Here is a 17,372-nt window from a genome sequence, read left to right on the forward strand (position 1 = left end):
TATATCATTCCTCAGGTGCTCCGCTGACACCCAACCTCTGTTTTGAGTGTCGAATGTCACCTCCAGCCTGCTGTACTCTTGAACCGCTGCATGTAGGACAGTCTGGAGATGTTCTGGACCACATTCGTCTGCATCCTGCAGTTTGAGAACCCTCGCCCGGTGCAGCTTAGTTGTTGTTTGTAACCATAGCAGCAGTTCAGACAGTGTAAACAGTTTCCACTGTGAAGCTAATTTTCAGTCCACGTGTGGTGGCAATGCTGCTTTTTGAGCACCAACTACTATAAGATCTGCAGATGACAAAGGATGTTGGAGGTAGGATGAGACACTTTGCACTCTGCAAGAGAATGAAATGCAAAGCCAGTGGACACTGAGTGCAATGACATTCATTCCACTAAATGAATTTGCAGTCATGCAAACGAAGCAACAGTCAGTTTGGGGCTCTCGGCAGAATACATTTCAAAATACTTCCTGGGAGATGTTATGTGACATTCCTGATGGGTCTCGCGTGGTTGTATGTTCTCTCTGGTGACATTCCGCTTTACATAAAATCTGTTCCACATTTTGTAAACGTATTTTGGGATGATAAAGAGAATGAATGCTGACAGACCCAACAGCTGAGACACCATGTCACAGAGACTTGATTTAAACACGTTATCTGTCAACATAGACAATAATTAACATGACAAACAGTATTCATTCATTCATTCATCTTCCTAACCGCTTGATCCTCACCAGGGTCGCGGGGGGTGCTGGAGCCCATCCCAGCCGTCTCCGGGCAGTAGGCGGGGGACACCCTGAATTGCTTGCCAGCCAATCGCAGGGCACACATAGACGAACAACCATCCACGCTCACACTCACACCTAGGGACAATTTTAGAGTGTTCAATCAGCCTGCCATGCATATTTTTGGAACGTGGGAGGAAACCGGAGCACCCGGAGAAAACCCACGCAGGCCCGGGGAGAACATGCAAACTCCACACAGGGAGGCCGGAGCTGGAATCGAACCCGGTACCTCTGCACTGTGAAGCCCACGTGCTAACCACTGGACTACCGGGCCGCCCCGTTTTTTATTACTGACTACTGTTTTATTACTTATGTTACTTTGTTTATTCTGGCTCTTTGTCGCCAACGAATTTTGTTGTACTTTGTACATCCTGCGTTTTTCTGTAAATACATTTCTTACTTCATCCACGCAGGTTTTTGGAATGTGGGAGGAAACCGGAATCCCCGGAGAAACCAACACAAGCACGGGGAGAACCTGCAAACTCCACACAGGGAAGCCGGAGCCAGAATCGAACCCACGAACTCTGCACTGTGAGGTCGATGTGCTAACCACTGGACTACCGGGCCGCCTAATCATGAAACAGAATGCTGTAATGGATAGTTTTATTCACTTGTGTAGCCTTGATATGAAGCGGTGTTATTTTAATGCCCATGAGCTCCACTCTGAGCCAGTGTTAACAGGGAGCAATCAAAGTTTAGCGTTAAGCGTCAACTTTTAACCATTGCCAGCGTGAGCAATCTCATCTGAAGCTTCTCATCCAATTATCCTTCTAGAACTGAGAGCATCTGTTACAGGAAGATAAAATCTGACCCTCTTTAAAAACTGTCCCCTGATGCTGCACGCTGAATAAGACATGACAGACCTTTCTCACCCAAATGAAACTGGCAGAAGATTGAAAACAGTTTCGAACAGATAGCCTTCATTATTTATAAGGAGGGCAACTTGGCAAAATCTGCCAGTAGGTTTGGAGCCACAAATATGTTCGGAAGAGCATTCGTAGATGTAAAGCTATTCCCCTGAAGATCAAAGTAACTGTTCAAAATCCACTGATATTTTCTTTGAAGCTTTTCATGATTAGGGTTACTTGCACTTGTAACCTAGCAGCTGACGAGCCGTGAGAGAGTTTTCGTTGTGGCCCCAGGTTACCAATGAGTCTGCACATTTGCTGTCAGAAATTCATGGAGGCGGAGAAAGGCAAAAGCAAAATTCTAATACCTCTAAAATTATTTTCAGATGATCCCATTTCTATGATGAATGACGCTTGGGAAATACTGCTTCTTTCTAGCAAATAGGTTGCTGAGCATTGGATACTAAATCTAAAGGAAACCTTTAAAGGTCAAGTGTGAAGTAATTTTAGAAAATCCCAAATTAAATATTTTTATGTCACAAGAAAAGTAATGAAACAAAATACATTCAATAAAGCATGAAACAAATCACTTCTGTTTCATCAAGTCTGACAAAGTTCCAAAGTGAGATTCTGATGAGCGACAAATCCGGAAGTGTGACATCAGTCACTTCGAGGACAACAATAGCAGGGCTCACTAAGGAAAGTGTACAAAGCCAGTCAGAAATTGGTTCGGAAAGCGATGATTCAAACTTGTCTAACGGGATCCAGGTGTTTGAAGAATTGGAGGAAGGGGAGGTTGTTCACGAGATGTGTGTTGGGCCATACATGTACTAGGATTGACCAGATGCTCAGGATGCGGAAAATGTTGTGCCCGAACGGCTGGACATGGAGTGGAGACAAGACCCATCGGGTCTCTGTGTGCCCTGTGATTGGCTGGCAACCGATTCAGGGTGTCCCCCGCCTACTGCCTGAAGACACCAATGTAGTGCCTGTTCACTGAGCTGCACATCTACGCAAGTGTCCAGAAACGTTTTTAAATGCACCGTAGCTTGTAAGTGCCCAGCCGTGCTCTGATGTTTCCTTGCTGCCTTGGTAAAATGACTTAAATGGGTAAATCCAGTGTTGCTCCAAACACCAAAACATTCCGTTGCAAGCAATCAGCATTCCCAGCAGTACAAGTTGCAGCGTTTCTCAGAGGATGTGAGCCACGGGTACCACTCATAATTGCTTGGACAAACCCTTTTCCTTGCTGGGATAGGCTAGCTAGCGCAGGAGTTGGGCGACCTCTTCGCACAATATCCAACTTTTCGTGGAAGGTCCATCTTGAAAATGGTGTGGAAAGTAGTTCTGCAACCAGATCAACGTCTTCTTCTTCGGCCATTTTGGGTTAAAATGCAGCGATAGCTCCTCCTAGCAGACACTAATCCAATCACCGAACGCACACGTCCAGTCTCGACGTGAGGCCTTCTAGCTGGCCCCGGTGCGTAGACTCGTGATCTGATTGGCTCTTGCAACCTGACTGTGCCCGTTCATTTACAGCGCACAGGGGCCTGCTCTGTTTTATATGAAGGCCCCGAGCAAGTTTAATTTACCTGGCAACACAAGCGAGCTGAAATATGATTGGTTAAAAACTCTACCATAATAAATAAGTTATTCATCGCGTAGCTTTCAATGTTATTTAAAAAAAAAACATTGACAGCCACTCGACTAAGTGGAAATAATATGATGTAAAGAATACAGAGAATAATTTTGTTGACATATTTATGAAAATAAAATAAGAAATTAAATTTATGTTATTCTCAGAAAAGTAAATTTATTAAATTTAATTTTTACTTTTCTGAGAATGTTTAGGCCAGCAGAGAAGGCCTTGCTGGCCCTGACGGAACGCCACTGCTATTCAGTGTACCAACCCTTTAGTGGCAAAACCCCAATATTTTTTAAAGCATTCTAACAGAGCGATGACATGTTAAACGTTCAGAAAAGTATACTTCTACAGCTCAATTCCTCCAATAAATGCGTTACACCATTGACACCCTTGACTTGAATATTCCAAAAACCCAGCAGGATGGATTCGTTTCCCTGCTCACTCTAGCCATCGTTGCATAAAATGATGAGAAGCGTTGCCATAAGAACCTGAATTGAGCCATTTGAATGTTTGCGCGGATGCACTTGAGTATCCTCCTGTTGCCCCCCCCCCACCCCCACCCTTCCCTTTACCTTGTGCTCCAGCTGTGTCCGCCTCCTCTTCTTCGATTGGACCGTAGGATGAGCGAGGGATCGTCAGACGGCTTTGCAACGACTCGCACAGCTTGAGTTGCGGGCTGTTTAGCCAGCGATGAGCACTCTCTGGTTAGTGCTACTGTATCAGATGAATTCCTGTTAATTCTACTGTGAAATTAAGGTAGGTTGGGCAAAGCAAAATTTAAACATGTCTGGCACGGGACTCGCAAAGGCAGAGGAGGACTTGTGACTCTTCGTGTGTTCGTCTTCCGCCTGCGCGCCTCGGACACAGGAGGAAAAGAATTGAAGATACAGAGCCCGCCGTGGGAGGGATGTCGCGATGCTGTGCACCAGGAGGACTAAAACTTTGGTGTCGACATGCGTGATACTGAGCGGCATGACCAACATCGTGTGTCTCCTCTACGTCGGCTGGATCACCAACCTCGTGGCGAAGAGCGGTCCTAAAGTTGCGGAGACGGGCGGCAAGGCGGAGAGAAAGTTGGAGGAGGACGGCAAAGGAGAGACCCTGAGGATCATGGAGAGGCTGGACAAGCTGGAGAGCGTCGTCAACGAGCACATCAAAGGTCAGCACGAGCGGCCCGGGGGTGTTGTCCTTACAGTCTGAGTTCATTAACGAGCAGAATGAGATTGCCCCCCCCCAGCAGCCTCACACACTTAGGCTTAATGATACATGAAGTATACTTAGAACATCACGACAACCCCCCCCCCCCCCGCCCCCCCCCCCGCGTAGATTGGCCATGGTGTTTTTGTAAAATATTAGTCACACTTCAATCGTCCAAAAGAGTTTAAAAAAAAACAGCCACGGGTAAGAAAAACAAGTTTTTATTCAGACAGCCTTTTTTTACTGACCATAATTACTTTAATTTAAAAATAGCATAAATGGGCTAGTAAAAAGTATTTCCAGACTTCACTCGAAATAAATATATTCTTTTTTTTACTTGACATATTTAAATGTTGATGTTATAATTTCAAAACTCAACATTTCGAATTTGAATATTACAATTACATTCGGGCACCTCCTTAAATCAAACAATCTGATGGGGCTTTCTCTTGAATGCATACTACGCGGAGATCCATGTTTTTTTATTATTGACATCCGTTATGAAAGTTATTAAAGCTAGAGACCTCTCTGTCAACAGCACAGTGTGCAACAAACCTGAATCTTTTTGTTGTTAGCTGACGCAGACTCAAAAGAATGATTTTATTTCCTGCTTGAAAACTCAAATCTCCTTCCTCCATTGGTATTTATGTGGTATCGTGTCATCAAGACGATGGAAATGTGATGCAACGCATACGTGACGTGAATAAACAATTTGTTTTATTTGTTCTCTGTAAAATCAACAGTTTGTATTTTCTTAAATTCACATTTGTGGCAGCAGACCTTATTTTTTTGTCAAGAAGCAAAGCTCAATGGATTTAAAACATTGAAGCTTTGCTGCAATATCATTTTAACACTAACATTTGTAGTGCAAAACTCAGGATTTTATTGTTAGCATAATCAAATAAAATTCCTGCTAAATTAGAAATATTTCACACTAAATTAATATACAGTACTTATATATCGACCATTACTCCCGGCTGACGTACGCCATAACAGAAGTTAATTCATTTCCGTTTCTTGTTCAGTTTAACGAGTTTGATTTTCTCTTCAGAATCCCCCGCACGGCTATAAATATCATTTGTCTACAAAATTGTTATAAGGTGCACCTTTGCATAACACTTATTAACGTATAAGAGAATTAAAAAAAAGAAAGAAATATGGACAAACTTACAACAAAGAATGTCTTTAGTAACTGGAACAGAAAAGAATTCAAGTGCATCTGGAATTCAAAAATATCATTGAATCCTTAATTTAACAATAAATATTTTTTGACTGACCATGTCAAACCATACGATACTGAAAAATAAAATGACATAAACTCAATAACTAATAATGCATTTAAACTAATCACCAACATTATCTCAGGATAACAATATTTTTAAAAAACGTTAACCAGCAATACAAAAATATATAAAAGAATTTGTGCTTTTTTATTTGTCTGGATTAATGGCTACAATGAGCACATTTTGCAATGCGCAGCTTTTCGAAGCGAGGTTTGAAGCAGGACACAGCAACTCTCGGCTCCTGCTCAATGTGTAGCCGAGACATGTATTTTAGTTGACTGAAGTAGCAGTCACAAAGCTGCATGAATGTTGGCAATATTCGGCACGTTTTCGCTGAAAAAAACTCAAGCATCTTATAAGCGTGATTGGGGTGTAATGTCTTTAAGTGACGCCTTAATTTAATTGGCTTTATGCTGTCCGCTAACAAAATTTTTAGACAAAGTAAGCACATCTATCTTCCCTCGTCTATCACCGCAGGCACATTGAAGCCAAGCTCTATAACATACGCCTCGTCATATTTCCTCCCTCAGTATGCTGCCTCCGCAAATTCTGCCAATGAGAGCGCCACTGCCCCCTAACGTAGTGGAGGTGCAACTGCAAGTTATTTTAAGACAGTAAAAAAATAAAAAAGCATGTTCCCCGAGGTCAAACGCGCCCCCCCCCCCCGACGAAGCCTCGAGCCCCCCACCCCCCCCAGGGGGGTGCGCCCCACTATCTGAGAAACACTGTGCTAGCTTAACATTTAGCATGGCTTCTCCGTCTTTTCTCATCTTCCTTTCGTGAATATGACACTTGTCAGAAATGCTGCTTATTCGCCGCCACGGATATGATGAATACTGATTTTGGAGGAACTTGACAGTGTGTTTAGGTGCACTAGTAGCCAGGAAAGAATGAAAGAGAGCGAGAGAGATAGAGAGAGAGAGAGAGAGAGAGAGATGTAATTTCTTGAGTGCCTTCAGTGAGAACTATGATATTAATCATGTGTCCTGTATTTTATTATTCAGCAAATATTACTGTTGTTGAATGCGTAATACATGTGCGAAAGATCACTGTGGCTGAGAAATATGTGTTGTTTATTTAAGTCTTATCAATCGGTTTTTACTGCTTCAACCAAGAGGTAGTTTATTGCGAGTACCCTTTGAAACTGTCAAGTTAAAATACATTTATTCTGCAAAGTAAAATTTTGTGGTATTTGAAGACTGTAGTCTTTTTTGACTGGAAAAATGTTTGATTAGTCGTGATTGTAAAATTGGCACATTTTAGAGTCATGCATTACTGACTTCTTAGGATGTGTTACCAAAATCATTGCCCACCACACACAACATTAGGTACTGTGTCATTTAATTTTTTTTTACCAGATCTGTAAAGTCCAGTAAAGATAGTAAACGGATGTTGTTTGCAGTACTGTAGTTTGCTATCTCATTTTTGAAATGCAATGCTTCAACCTCTCAGTACCAATATGAATCCAAACAGTACAAATAGGTGGAATGAATTTGTAACCCTAACAGCTTAAACCTGTGAACGTAGGTGGAAATGGTTGTTTGTCTGGACTCGGTGCCCTGTGATTGCTGGACTGATCCACCCCATGGACTGCCAACCAGTCCATGGGGTTCTCCGCCTCTGGCTCAAAATCAACGGGGATAGGTGCCAGCTTGCCCACAGCTTCAGTGAGAATTTCAACAAGTTGTACAACAGATGGTTTGATTAAAACTATAAATAAACTTTAAAAAAAAGCTATTCTAGGGAGAACCTTTATTGTAGATGTTTAATGATTCATCCTTGTTCTATCTTGTTCAACCTCCATGGGGTAACAGATGAGCTGGAGCCCATCCTAGCTGCTTTTGGCTAAAGGGTACACGTTGGACGAGTCGCCAGCCATTTGCAAGAGATTATGCAAACAACCAATATGCAGTTACTACTTACTCTTGTGTTAGTGTGACAGCATGAACTGCGATTTTATTGCCAAGACAAGTTCCAGCGTTTGCAAGACAGCCCTTCCACAAATTGTTTTTGACCCCTAAAGGCCACTGTACCTTACAGCTGAGTACCTCAAGAGATTGCCATGCAAGCTAAAAATAAATAGCGAATTCAATGTTGCGTCGATGAACACAGTTTAGAGAACGAATGAATGAATGAATGAATGAATGAATGAATGAATGAATGAATGAATGAACGAATGAATGAATGAATGAATGAATGAATGAATGAATGAATGAATGAATGAATGAAGTTACAAATGGGCAGCTGGGTAGAATCAAAATTGAAGTTTGCCTCAAAGTCAGACTCTGAGTTCACATCTCTGTGGAGTTTGAGTGTTCTCCTTTGCTGGCTACTCTGTTTTCCGTAAATACGCCCCAAAAATTGCTTCTTAGGTTAACACCATTTTAGGACATTGGTCTTGACGAATTGAGATTCCTCTGTGTTGTTATATTTATGCAGATTCATCAATACAAAACACGGCTACATTATCACGGTCTGAAATTTAGAAGTGCTGTATTGAATCTCATTAAATTGTGCAGGGGAAGTGTCCACAGGGATAATCTATTTAGATATAATATTGGGAGTCAAAACAATCTTATCTGTATTGCACAAAACTGGTGAAAAAAAAAAACAAAACAAAAGACACTGGAAACAGATCAGTGGAGAGTGTTTTGAATATGTGAATGAAGTAAAGTCACTGCAGTCAACATGGTGAATAACACACAGGATTGTAATCGTGGTTTGCAATATTTACAACAGAAAGCTGCGTCGCATTGATACACTGTATGACTAAAATAAATATTTGAATAACATGGGAAATACACTGTGCAATGTTTTTATTAATTGAGACCTTTTCTAGGGTTGCATTCTCATCTTTTAATTCATTTTTTCGAAATAAGTACAGCACTAGTCCCCGATGACTGCATTTATAGAGAGCACGGCTGAGAGGCTCCAAATTAATTGCACTAACTTGCATAATTATTAATCAGCTTTACGGCTGAGGCTGCTGTCAGAGGCAGTTTATTTGCGAGATTGTTCTGTTTACATGTTTAGTTTTTTGTGTGTGTGTGTGTATGTGAGATGAGAACAGGTTATCATTGTTATGCACAGCATATACAAGGTGCCCACAAAGTCTCTTTACAAATTGGCAGCCGCTAGCGTCCGTGTGAGCTGCAGTTTGTTATCTTTGTTATTGATCGTCAAGAGCAAGTCAATGAAAAGCATATTTAATAATTTCATGTCACCTACCGAAGCGATTGGTCGTGGATGTATAGCTCTTTTAGAATCAACTAATGGCGCCCCCTATTGATATATAAAATTGTAACTTTAGGGATACCATGTACATGTTTTGACGACACGCAAATTGCAAGAATTGTCAACTATGAATAGCAATGAACGTAGCCAGCAGGTTTCAGAATTTTTTTGCAATCAACAAGAATATTTTTGGTAAGGGGAAATGTGTTTCCGCGTCTATGTGGGCTGATACGAAATGGACGTTTTGCAGACATTAGCAATGAAGGGATGATTCTAAATGTGGATTGTGATGTCATTTTTTCCATCCCAAGTGAAGACAAGGACAGCATTCACGGCCCATTTTAATGTGCTATTTGTAAAAGCATCACTGACCTATCTTGGGGCTTTATTATTTTTTTTGTCCAACCTAAATTGTCAAATGTGTTTCAAACCCTTCAGATGCAGGATTGTTGGCCCCGTACAATTGAAACCCGATACATTCTTTATTTATTTGTTTACTTTTAAAGAATCTGAACCAAACAGCTTTCAGATTCAATATGTTGGTCCTTCTTTAGCATGCGTTCTGGACATTAGCACTTTTTTGTCCTTTGATTGGTTCCAAATGACTCGTGTGGCGTTCTTCACATGAAGAACTTCACCAGGAGAAAACCCACGCAGGGCCAGGGAGAACATTCTTCTTCATAATTTATATTGCGCATTTCATAAACAAGGTAACTTATTGTGCTTCACACAGAGACGAACAACCATCCACACTCACACTCACACCTAGGTTACAATTTAGAGTGTTCAATCAGCCTGCCCTGCATATTTTTGGAATGTGGGAGGAAACCGGAGCACCCGGAGAAAACCCACGCAGGCCCGGGGAGAACATGCAAACTCCACACAGGGAGGCCGGAGCTGGAATCGAACCGGGCACCTCTGCACTGTGAAGCCGACGTGCTAACCACTGGACTACCGGGCCGCCCTCTGGTGCTTAGTGAAGGCCTTAATTTGAAAAGTTAGCAGCCATCACTGCAAAAAGCCTTGTTGAAATCATCCCATTATGGACCAGCTACAAATTGCACACACTGATGCATAGCTTTTAGGAATGGGTACCGAGCCTCGGCGCTAAACTGGCACGGAGGCTGAATTATTCAAGACCTGAACATCGATAAGCTCCACCCTTAATGGTTCTGTTAACGGTCCTACAGAAATGACTCAAATTCATTTTCCATTTATTTAGACAATATGAATGTCTTAAATTGTTGGGCAGCCTGCTACCAAAACAACATCTGCTATCTCGACCTTCCCCTGATGAAAATATGGACGGAAGCTAGTCCCCCACCATTACCCCCTCCCTCATAAGATAAGATAAGATATCCTTTATTCGTCCCACACTGGGGAAATTTACAACATACATTCCCTTGATTCACCATCTTCATTGTTTATGTCTTGTGACCTGTTGTAACTGTCATATGCTTATGCTGGAGTTTTTTTTTTGCCTCACTCAAATTATCCTCAAAATGAGGGTAGTTTGAGTGTGGGGGTTTTCTCCCTCTCTCCCTCCCCTGTGGTTTCTTTCTGACCTTCGGGTTGAGTGAACGCTGGCGCGTTTTGGCTGCCGCTGCTCAACCCGTATTGTTTTGTGTTTTTTGTTATTGTAAAGTGTCCTTGTGTGTCTTGAAAGGCGCTTATAAATAAAATGTATTATTATTATTAATGGTATTTAGCACTTTTTTACCCCTGCAATCTTGTTTCTAACTAACGATATTCCTCGAATAAACATTTTACAATCTGAAGTGATGTGACATCATCTCACCTCACTCCTGCAATGAAAAGAATGGTGCGTCAAATTTACTCCATTTTTTTTTTCCGTCAAGTGGTTGCACTAAATAAAATTACCGTATCTGGATCCTGATAATGTTTTTAAGTGGAATATAAATCTATCAAAAATAATTATAGAAATCCAAATTATTTTATTGTGTGCAATCACCCCGATGAAATAAAATGGAGTAAATTCAGCACATCACCTTTTTGGGATGTACATCAGCACAAGAGACGTGAGCCAGCCACGCAATACGCTGCACAGGGCCTTTCTGTACCCATGTGTATGATTCATAGTATTATTTAAGAACATCACTCATGACATATAACACGATAATATTTATACTGCTATTTGGATGTCTGTGTTTGTAAGGGTGGCAGCTACTGTGCCGTCCGCGCCCTACCTTCTTAGGCTTTGAAATTACTACTGGAGGCACTTTGAAGGCTTAGAGTAGTGATGTTTCATTCATGTACATTCACGCAGCTCATGTTGCCATCCGTCACATTGGCTTACCTCTGTTGCTACGTTTAGCATCCAAGCTTTTCGCTCTTCATACATATTCAGTCCATTTACACTCAGCCCGACCGTCACTCACACTAAGGTGCAAAGTAAAAGCTCGGTTAGTCTTGATGTGATTGGTCATGCCGGACCAAGGAAGGAGGGAGGACATTTATTTTATTTTTTCTCCCCCCAACTACAGGAGGCTACTTTTGGCAATACAGTAACGCAATGGCAAGCAATTTCTATTGTTTATAGAAATCAGTAGCTTATGCTCGAATCTCCCTCATGTAGCACTCCAGCGCTGACCGCATCATCGGAGTCGTTGCGACGATCATGCCCGAGAGATTAAAACGGCCAAATGTGTGGTTACGTTTCTCAAAGTTTGATGGTGACAAAGCACGGTGACACAAGTGCAACCAATCATTGAAATGTGTGGCGGAAACAAAAGCAAGCTTCGAGGGACGGTGTGTTGGGAAAGTTGGGAAAAAATGATGTCCCCACAAAAAAATTTTTGTTGAAAAATTACCTCTACTTCCGTGCTATTTTCATTATACTAATGGTCCTGACAAGAAGGAGTAAATGGATCCATGTTGGGCGTCTTCACTTTTTCTCGTATCATTGGCTCAGTGTGTCATGCAATACTGTAAACCAGGGGTGTCCAAACTTTTTGCCAAGGGGGCCAGATTTTATGTGGTAAAATGTTGGGGGGCCGACCTTGGCTGACATTCTTTACATTGAACAACAATATTGTTCAACAAATTTTAGTAAGACAGTCTGTTTCACATTTCCATTTTTATTTTAATTTCAACAATCTTAACTGACTTTATGACAGGGGCCGAGGGCCGGATGAAATTCGACCGCGGGCCGGATTTGGCCCGTGGGCCGGACTTTGGACACGCCTGCTGTAAACTGAAAAGTAGTTGTAGCCCTCCACGCGGCCTCAAGCGAGTTGTAACATCCCTACAATGAACACAGTAAATGGTTAATGTTGCCGTAATCACGTCGAAATAGCAGTCGCTCGGCGGAAGTACCAGCTACCTGTGAGACACTCACCCAATCACAGATGCAAGAAGCATGAGAAGCAGATGAATAAACAAGGATGTATGTGCCATGACTTCGAGCAGAACTGCTAAAACACACAACCAAACAAACAAAGCATTGTAGAGGATTATGGCTCCTTTGAAAAGGGAAAGTGCCAAACAAAGTGGTATGAAGTGCTCGTCAAAGATCAGTGGAAAGATGTGTGCTGTGCTTCTCATGTTGTGTAACCAGGCTCTGTGTACTACACAAGGCAATGTAGGCTACCAGTGTGATTGTTGTTACTGATGTTGTTTTGGTTTTTATGAGACTGACAAATGAGAAAGCACTCGCTCGTGATAATATGAGTGAGGTAATGATAAGAATTGGACAACACGGGACATCATCTCGACAACGTGGCAACCCACTTTTTTTTTTAAACAGAAAAAGACATATTTCCCTGGATTCGTTTGCCAAAATCAGCCAATGACAGACACAAAAAACAAAATGCCTGAATGAGAATGTTCCTGTGTTATTATGGAAGACACTTCCTCAACAAAGAAGCTGTAGTCCTCCTCTGCGTTATTTCCCCTCCTGAGTGAAATATATTGTGTTTCATTTCTTTGTAAAGGCGTTTTTTCCCCCCTCACTTATTTCTATGCTGCACAGTGTTCATTTTTAACCATACACAAATCATGGAAAATATTCTTAGTTTTGGTGGTGGAACTGATTCGCTGTATTTCCTTTCATTTCAATGTGAAACATTCCCTGATTTTGGAATATTTCAGGTTACAGGTTTTCAGTTTTTGGTCAAATATCCCCTCTGTCCTGACTTTTTTTTTCCGCTTGGGAATGAATGCAACAATAATGTTGGCCATTTTTACAGAAACAAAGCCGGCTCCAATGCTCATTTGGTGGAAGCCCATTCGTGGTTTCCAAATAGTCTAGGTGTGTTCGTCTATCAAGTGGAACACGGTCAGATTAAGGTATTTACTTAGAATAGCTTGCTTTTGTTGGTTGCGTGTACACGTGCTGGCTACTGCTGCAGGGCTCAAGTCCCTGTTTGAGCTCTGCATAGATGTGACAGACAATTAGAAGAGGGTATTAGGTTACAGAGGTTTGTCTTCTCCTTCCTGTAAACAATTCCTCCATTTCCCTTTGTCTTCTCGTATCATCTTATTTTTAGCAGTCACTTTATGAGTCAGTGCAAGGTAATGCAGGTTGACATGCTGCTCAAGAGGAGCAGCGTGCATGGTGGTGGGTGGATTATGAGGCATGTCTCTTGTTGTTGTGTCCTCAAAAGTGCATGACAAAGGTTGAAAATCTGATTTGGTTAGGATTGCCCAGCATGAATCCTACTTCCATCATGTTCATATGAGTTCCCAGCCTGACATCACAACATCGTCAACTCTTTAAGAATTGAATAGAACAAAGCTGGAGGTGATTCTTAATGTAAAAAGACCCGCCCGATTGTGTTTTCGACTTGTGCACCTAAAATGCCAATGAATGAAATAACAATAATCACTGAGGAACAAAAAGAAAGAAGATACAGGGAGAAACTCCTCTACAACGAAACCTACATGGGCGAAAATAACCCCTTGTGTGAAAAAAATCTTCATACATTAACACCATTCCCACTCGCCTGCCCCCTATACAACGAAAAAAAAACCTTGTTGCGTGAAACGAAATATTTTTCTGTGCTCTTGCCTCGCGACGAGATTCACTACAACGAAGTCTAATCCAACAGCGACCTCTACTGCTTCGTTCGGAAACGGCGACAGCAACCACCACACTGGTTTACACATGCGCAGTAGTATTTGATATTGTTAGTTTCAGACGCAGCAAGAACGTTGCATTGCTAAAATGGCTACAAAACGGACCTTTTGATGCCAAGCAGCTAAGACAAGAAGAGCTCTGATGCTGGAAGAGGGTAAAAGTGATCAAAATGAAAGACGGAGGAAGCAAAATAAAATACATTATCCAAGAAATTGATGTTAAGTGACAGTGAATGCTGATCATAAATTTCGCAATTTCTTTCCCTTTTTTTCATTCTGTACTGACGATATGAAGTGTCAAACAAGTGTATGCTCATACTTATGCGTTATTGGAATAAAAAAAAAAGGAACACATACATTTGTGTGTGCGTGTACACATACGCTTGTGCGTGAGCGTGTGTGTGTGTGTGTGTGTGTGTTTGTTTGTATGTGTTTACATCTGAGATCATATTTGCTCCAGTGAAAAAAAACCCCTCTGTTGTGAAAAATGTCTTGCTGCAAACGCGATTTCGTTGTAGAGGAGTTTCACAGTATTGGAAAAGGAGGGTGTTGTGTTTGTGTGTGTTTACATCTGAGATCATATTTGCTCCAGTGGGAAAAAAAACCTCTGTTGTGAAAAATGCCTTGCTGCAAACATGATTTCGTTGTAGAGGAGTTTCACTGTATTGGAAAAGGAGGGTGTTCAAGGGCATTATCAATTTTTCACTAGCGAGCTCCATGTATTAATTTTTTTATTTTTGAATCACAAAAATGATATTAGTAGGCAACACAGTGGTGGGCTGGTTAGCACGCCCGCATCACAGTGCAGAGGTGCAGGTTTCAATAACAGCTTTGGCCTTCCTGTGTGGAGTTTGCATGTTCTCCCCCTGCCTGTGTGGGGATTTTTTTCTGGGTACTCTGGTTTCCTCCCACATTCGAAAAGATGCATGGAAGGTTAATGAAACACTCTAAATTGTCCCTGGGCGTGACTGTGAGCGCGAATGGTTGTCCGTCTCTGTGTGCCCTGCGTTTGGCTGGCAACCAGCTCAGGGTGTGCCCCTGCCTACTGCCCGAAGACAGCTGGGATAGGCTCCAGCACACCTGCGACCCTTGTGATGAGAAGCGGATCAGATAATTGAGGAATGGATGTTATTAGCTTGCGTTTTCAATGATATAAATTTGTTTTGGAGAAATAAATATAAAACCAACGACTTTAAAACCGTCTTCTGGAAATGAGCATGATGGCTATACCCCCTCCCCTCCCTTCATATCTTGCGTAGGGCCTTGAGAATATTTGCCCATTTAAAATAATTGTAAATACATTCTAATATTGTCACAATAACGGCGATCAATTGGCCCCAAAATGTATATGGATATCTTTACTTAGGCCCACTTCAACCACGGAAAATATCACAAAGCGATTCACCTTTCCATGGCTGATTTATCAAAAGAGCAAGAAATGAGCAGCCAGTGCTTTAAATGGCCACACTTGGCTGAAGGGTCAACTTCATTGCGGGAAGTCCGGTGAGCTGTATCTTTTCAAGTCCAACTTTGAAAATCCAACAACTGACCCCCGGGGCTCGTCTCTATCTGAAATTGATGCACACAGGCTGGCCCACAAGCACTGTAACACCGCTGCATCTTTGGGTGGACAGAATTAAAGCGTTCGCTCCGCTACGGCTGCATGGATGGTGTGCGACCGCCATGTGGAGGTCTGGGGAGAGCCACTATGACGTTACCTTCTCAGGAGCACCAACAAAACGCAAGCTAAAGCTAAACCGTTGCAGGGTTTTTACTTTATGTACCTAGATTTGCCACCTCTGGTTGTGACACACAAATCAGCCCACCAAAGTGATAAGCTCCTGACTAGCCTATTTTGCAGTGATTTTCTTTGGATCGTTTGATTATGAGTACACAAGAGACTGTACCGTAAATCAGATTGAATTAAGTTGACCGCCACCAATGTGCATATTTTAAAATCTTATACTTACTTCAGGTGATTTGGTGAAAAATGCAAAGCAAACCTCTTTTTATTCCGACAGTCCTGTAAGTGCTGGGAACAAGATGGTTTAGCAAAAAGAGGGGCCGTGCACGACAATGGCTCACATCACCTATTTTTGAACCTCATCACAGAGACACCATGCAGTGGTTTGTGGTTTTGACCCGAGATAAAGTGCATGTGCCCACCGGAATGCAAACAAGCCATGCATGCAGGCACACATCTTCCAAATCCCAAACACATTAAAGTGCAAGTCATTAAATCAGCCATTCGTGCATACGCTTGTCTCATCCCATAAGCAGGAAGTGTGTAAGGAGCCGTGTGCCCTTTGAAGGAAGTTTGTTGGAGACGCACATTGAGTCTTGTATTGTGTTTGCCTGGCTGCATCTGCGTCTTCATTTGAAGATAAAGCAGCCATCCCCGAGGATGTGTTTTGACATGACGTAGAGACTTTCCAAGTCTGCCTGATGGCACTGTATTTCTCCAGTCAGGTTTCAGAAACAAACCGAAGATGGTCATCTGGAGAGAACACAACTGTCAGTATTTGCCCTCATATATAGTCTTTTTGCTTTTCATGACTGTTCCATTTTTTCTCCATTTGTTGAGAAGCTTTGGGAAATAGATGTCAATTACTTAATTTCTCATCTGTTCTTGACATTTTTTTTTGGATCATGGCTTATTGTTGGTGCGGCCCGGTAGTCCAGTGGTTAGCACGTCGGCTTCACAGTGCAGAGGTACCGGGTTCGATTCCAGCTCCGGCCTGCCTGTGTGGAGTTTGCATGTTCTCCCCGGGCCTGCGTGGGGTTTCTCCGGGTGCTCCGGTTTCCTCCAACATTCCAAAAACATGCATGGTAGGCTGATTGGACGCTCTAAATTGTCCCTAGGTGTGAGTGTGAGCGTGGATGGTTGTTCGTCTCTGTGTGCCCTGCGATTGGCTGGCAACTGATCCAGGGTGTCCCGCGCATACTGCCCGAAGACGGCTGGGATAGGCTCCAGCACCCCCCGCGACCCTAGTGAGGATTAAGCGGTTCAGAAAATGGATGGATGGATGGCTTATTGTTGTGGCACTTTTGGTCAGCTTTATTTTGTCAGACAATTTCTTGATTGAAGGGCCAGGTACTTTGGAATAGTTTTCCATCCATCCTTTTTCTACTCCGCTTATCCTCACAAGGGTCACAGGGCGTTCTTCAGCCTATCCCAGCTGTACATCCTGAACTGGTTGCCAGGACAGACAAAGACAAACAACCATTCTGGCTCACCTCACACCTAGGGACAATTTCGAGTGTTCCATTAACATGCCATGCATG

At 42.4% G+C, this 17,372-nt stretch overlaps 1 protein-coding gene across 3 annotated transcripts in view; it reads left to right on the forward strand.

Annotated features, from left to right (window-relative positions):
• The first annotated feature begins 3,874 nt into the window (after positions 1-3,874).
• The window catches only part of LOC127598305 (polypeptide N-acetylgalactosaminyltransferase 18-like), an 81,905-nt gene continuing 68,407 nt past the window's right edge, over positions 3,875-17,372 (forward strand). The window contains exons 1-2 of one of the 3 annotated variants that reach the window (XM_052062079.1): positions 3,883-4,036; positions 4,147-4,435. In XM_052062079.1, the coding sequence (XP_051918039.1) occupies positions 4,192-4,435 (244 nt within the window). In that variant the 5' untranslated portion in view covers positions 3,883-4,036; positions 4,147-4,191. Of the gene's footprint in view, positions 4,436-17,372 lie in introns of all 3 variants that reach the window. The other 2 variants (XM_052062080.1, XM_052062081.1) reach the window with 2 other exon arrangements.

Source organism: Hippocampus zosterae, chromosome 3 (genome assembly GCF_025434085.1).
Source record: "Hippocampus zosterae strain Florida chromosome 3, ASM2543408v3, whole genome shotgun sequence".
Classification (NCBI taxonomy): domain Eukaryota; kingdom Metazoa; phylum Chordata; class Actinopteri; order Syngnathiformes; family Syngnathidae; genus Hippocampus; species Hippocampus zosterae.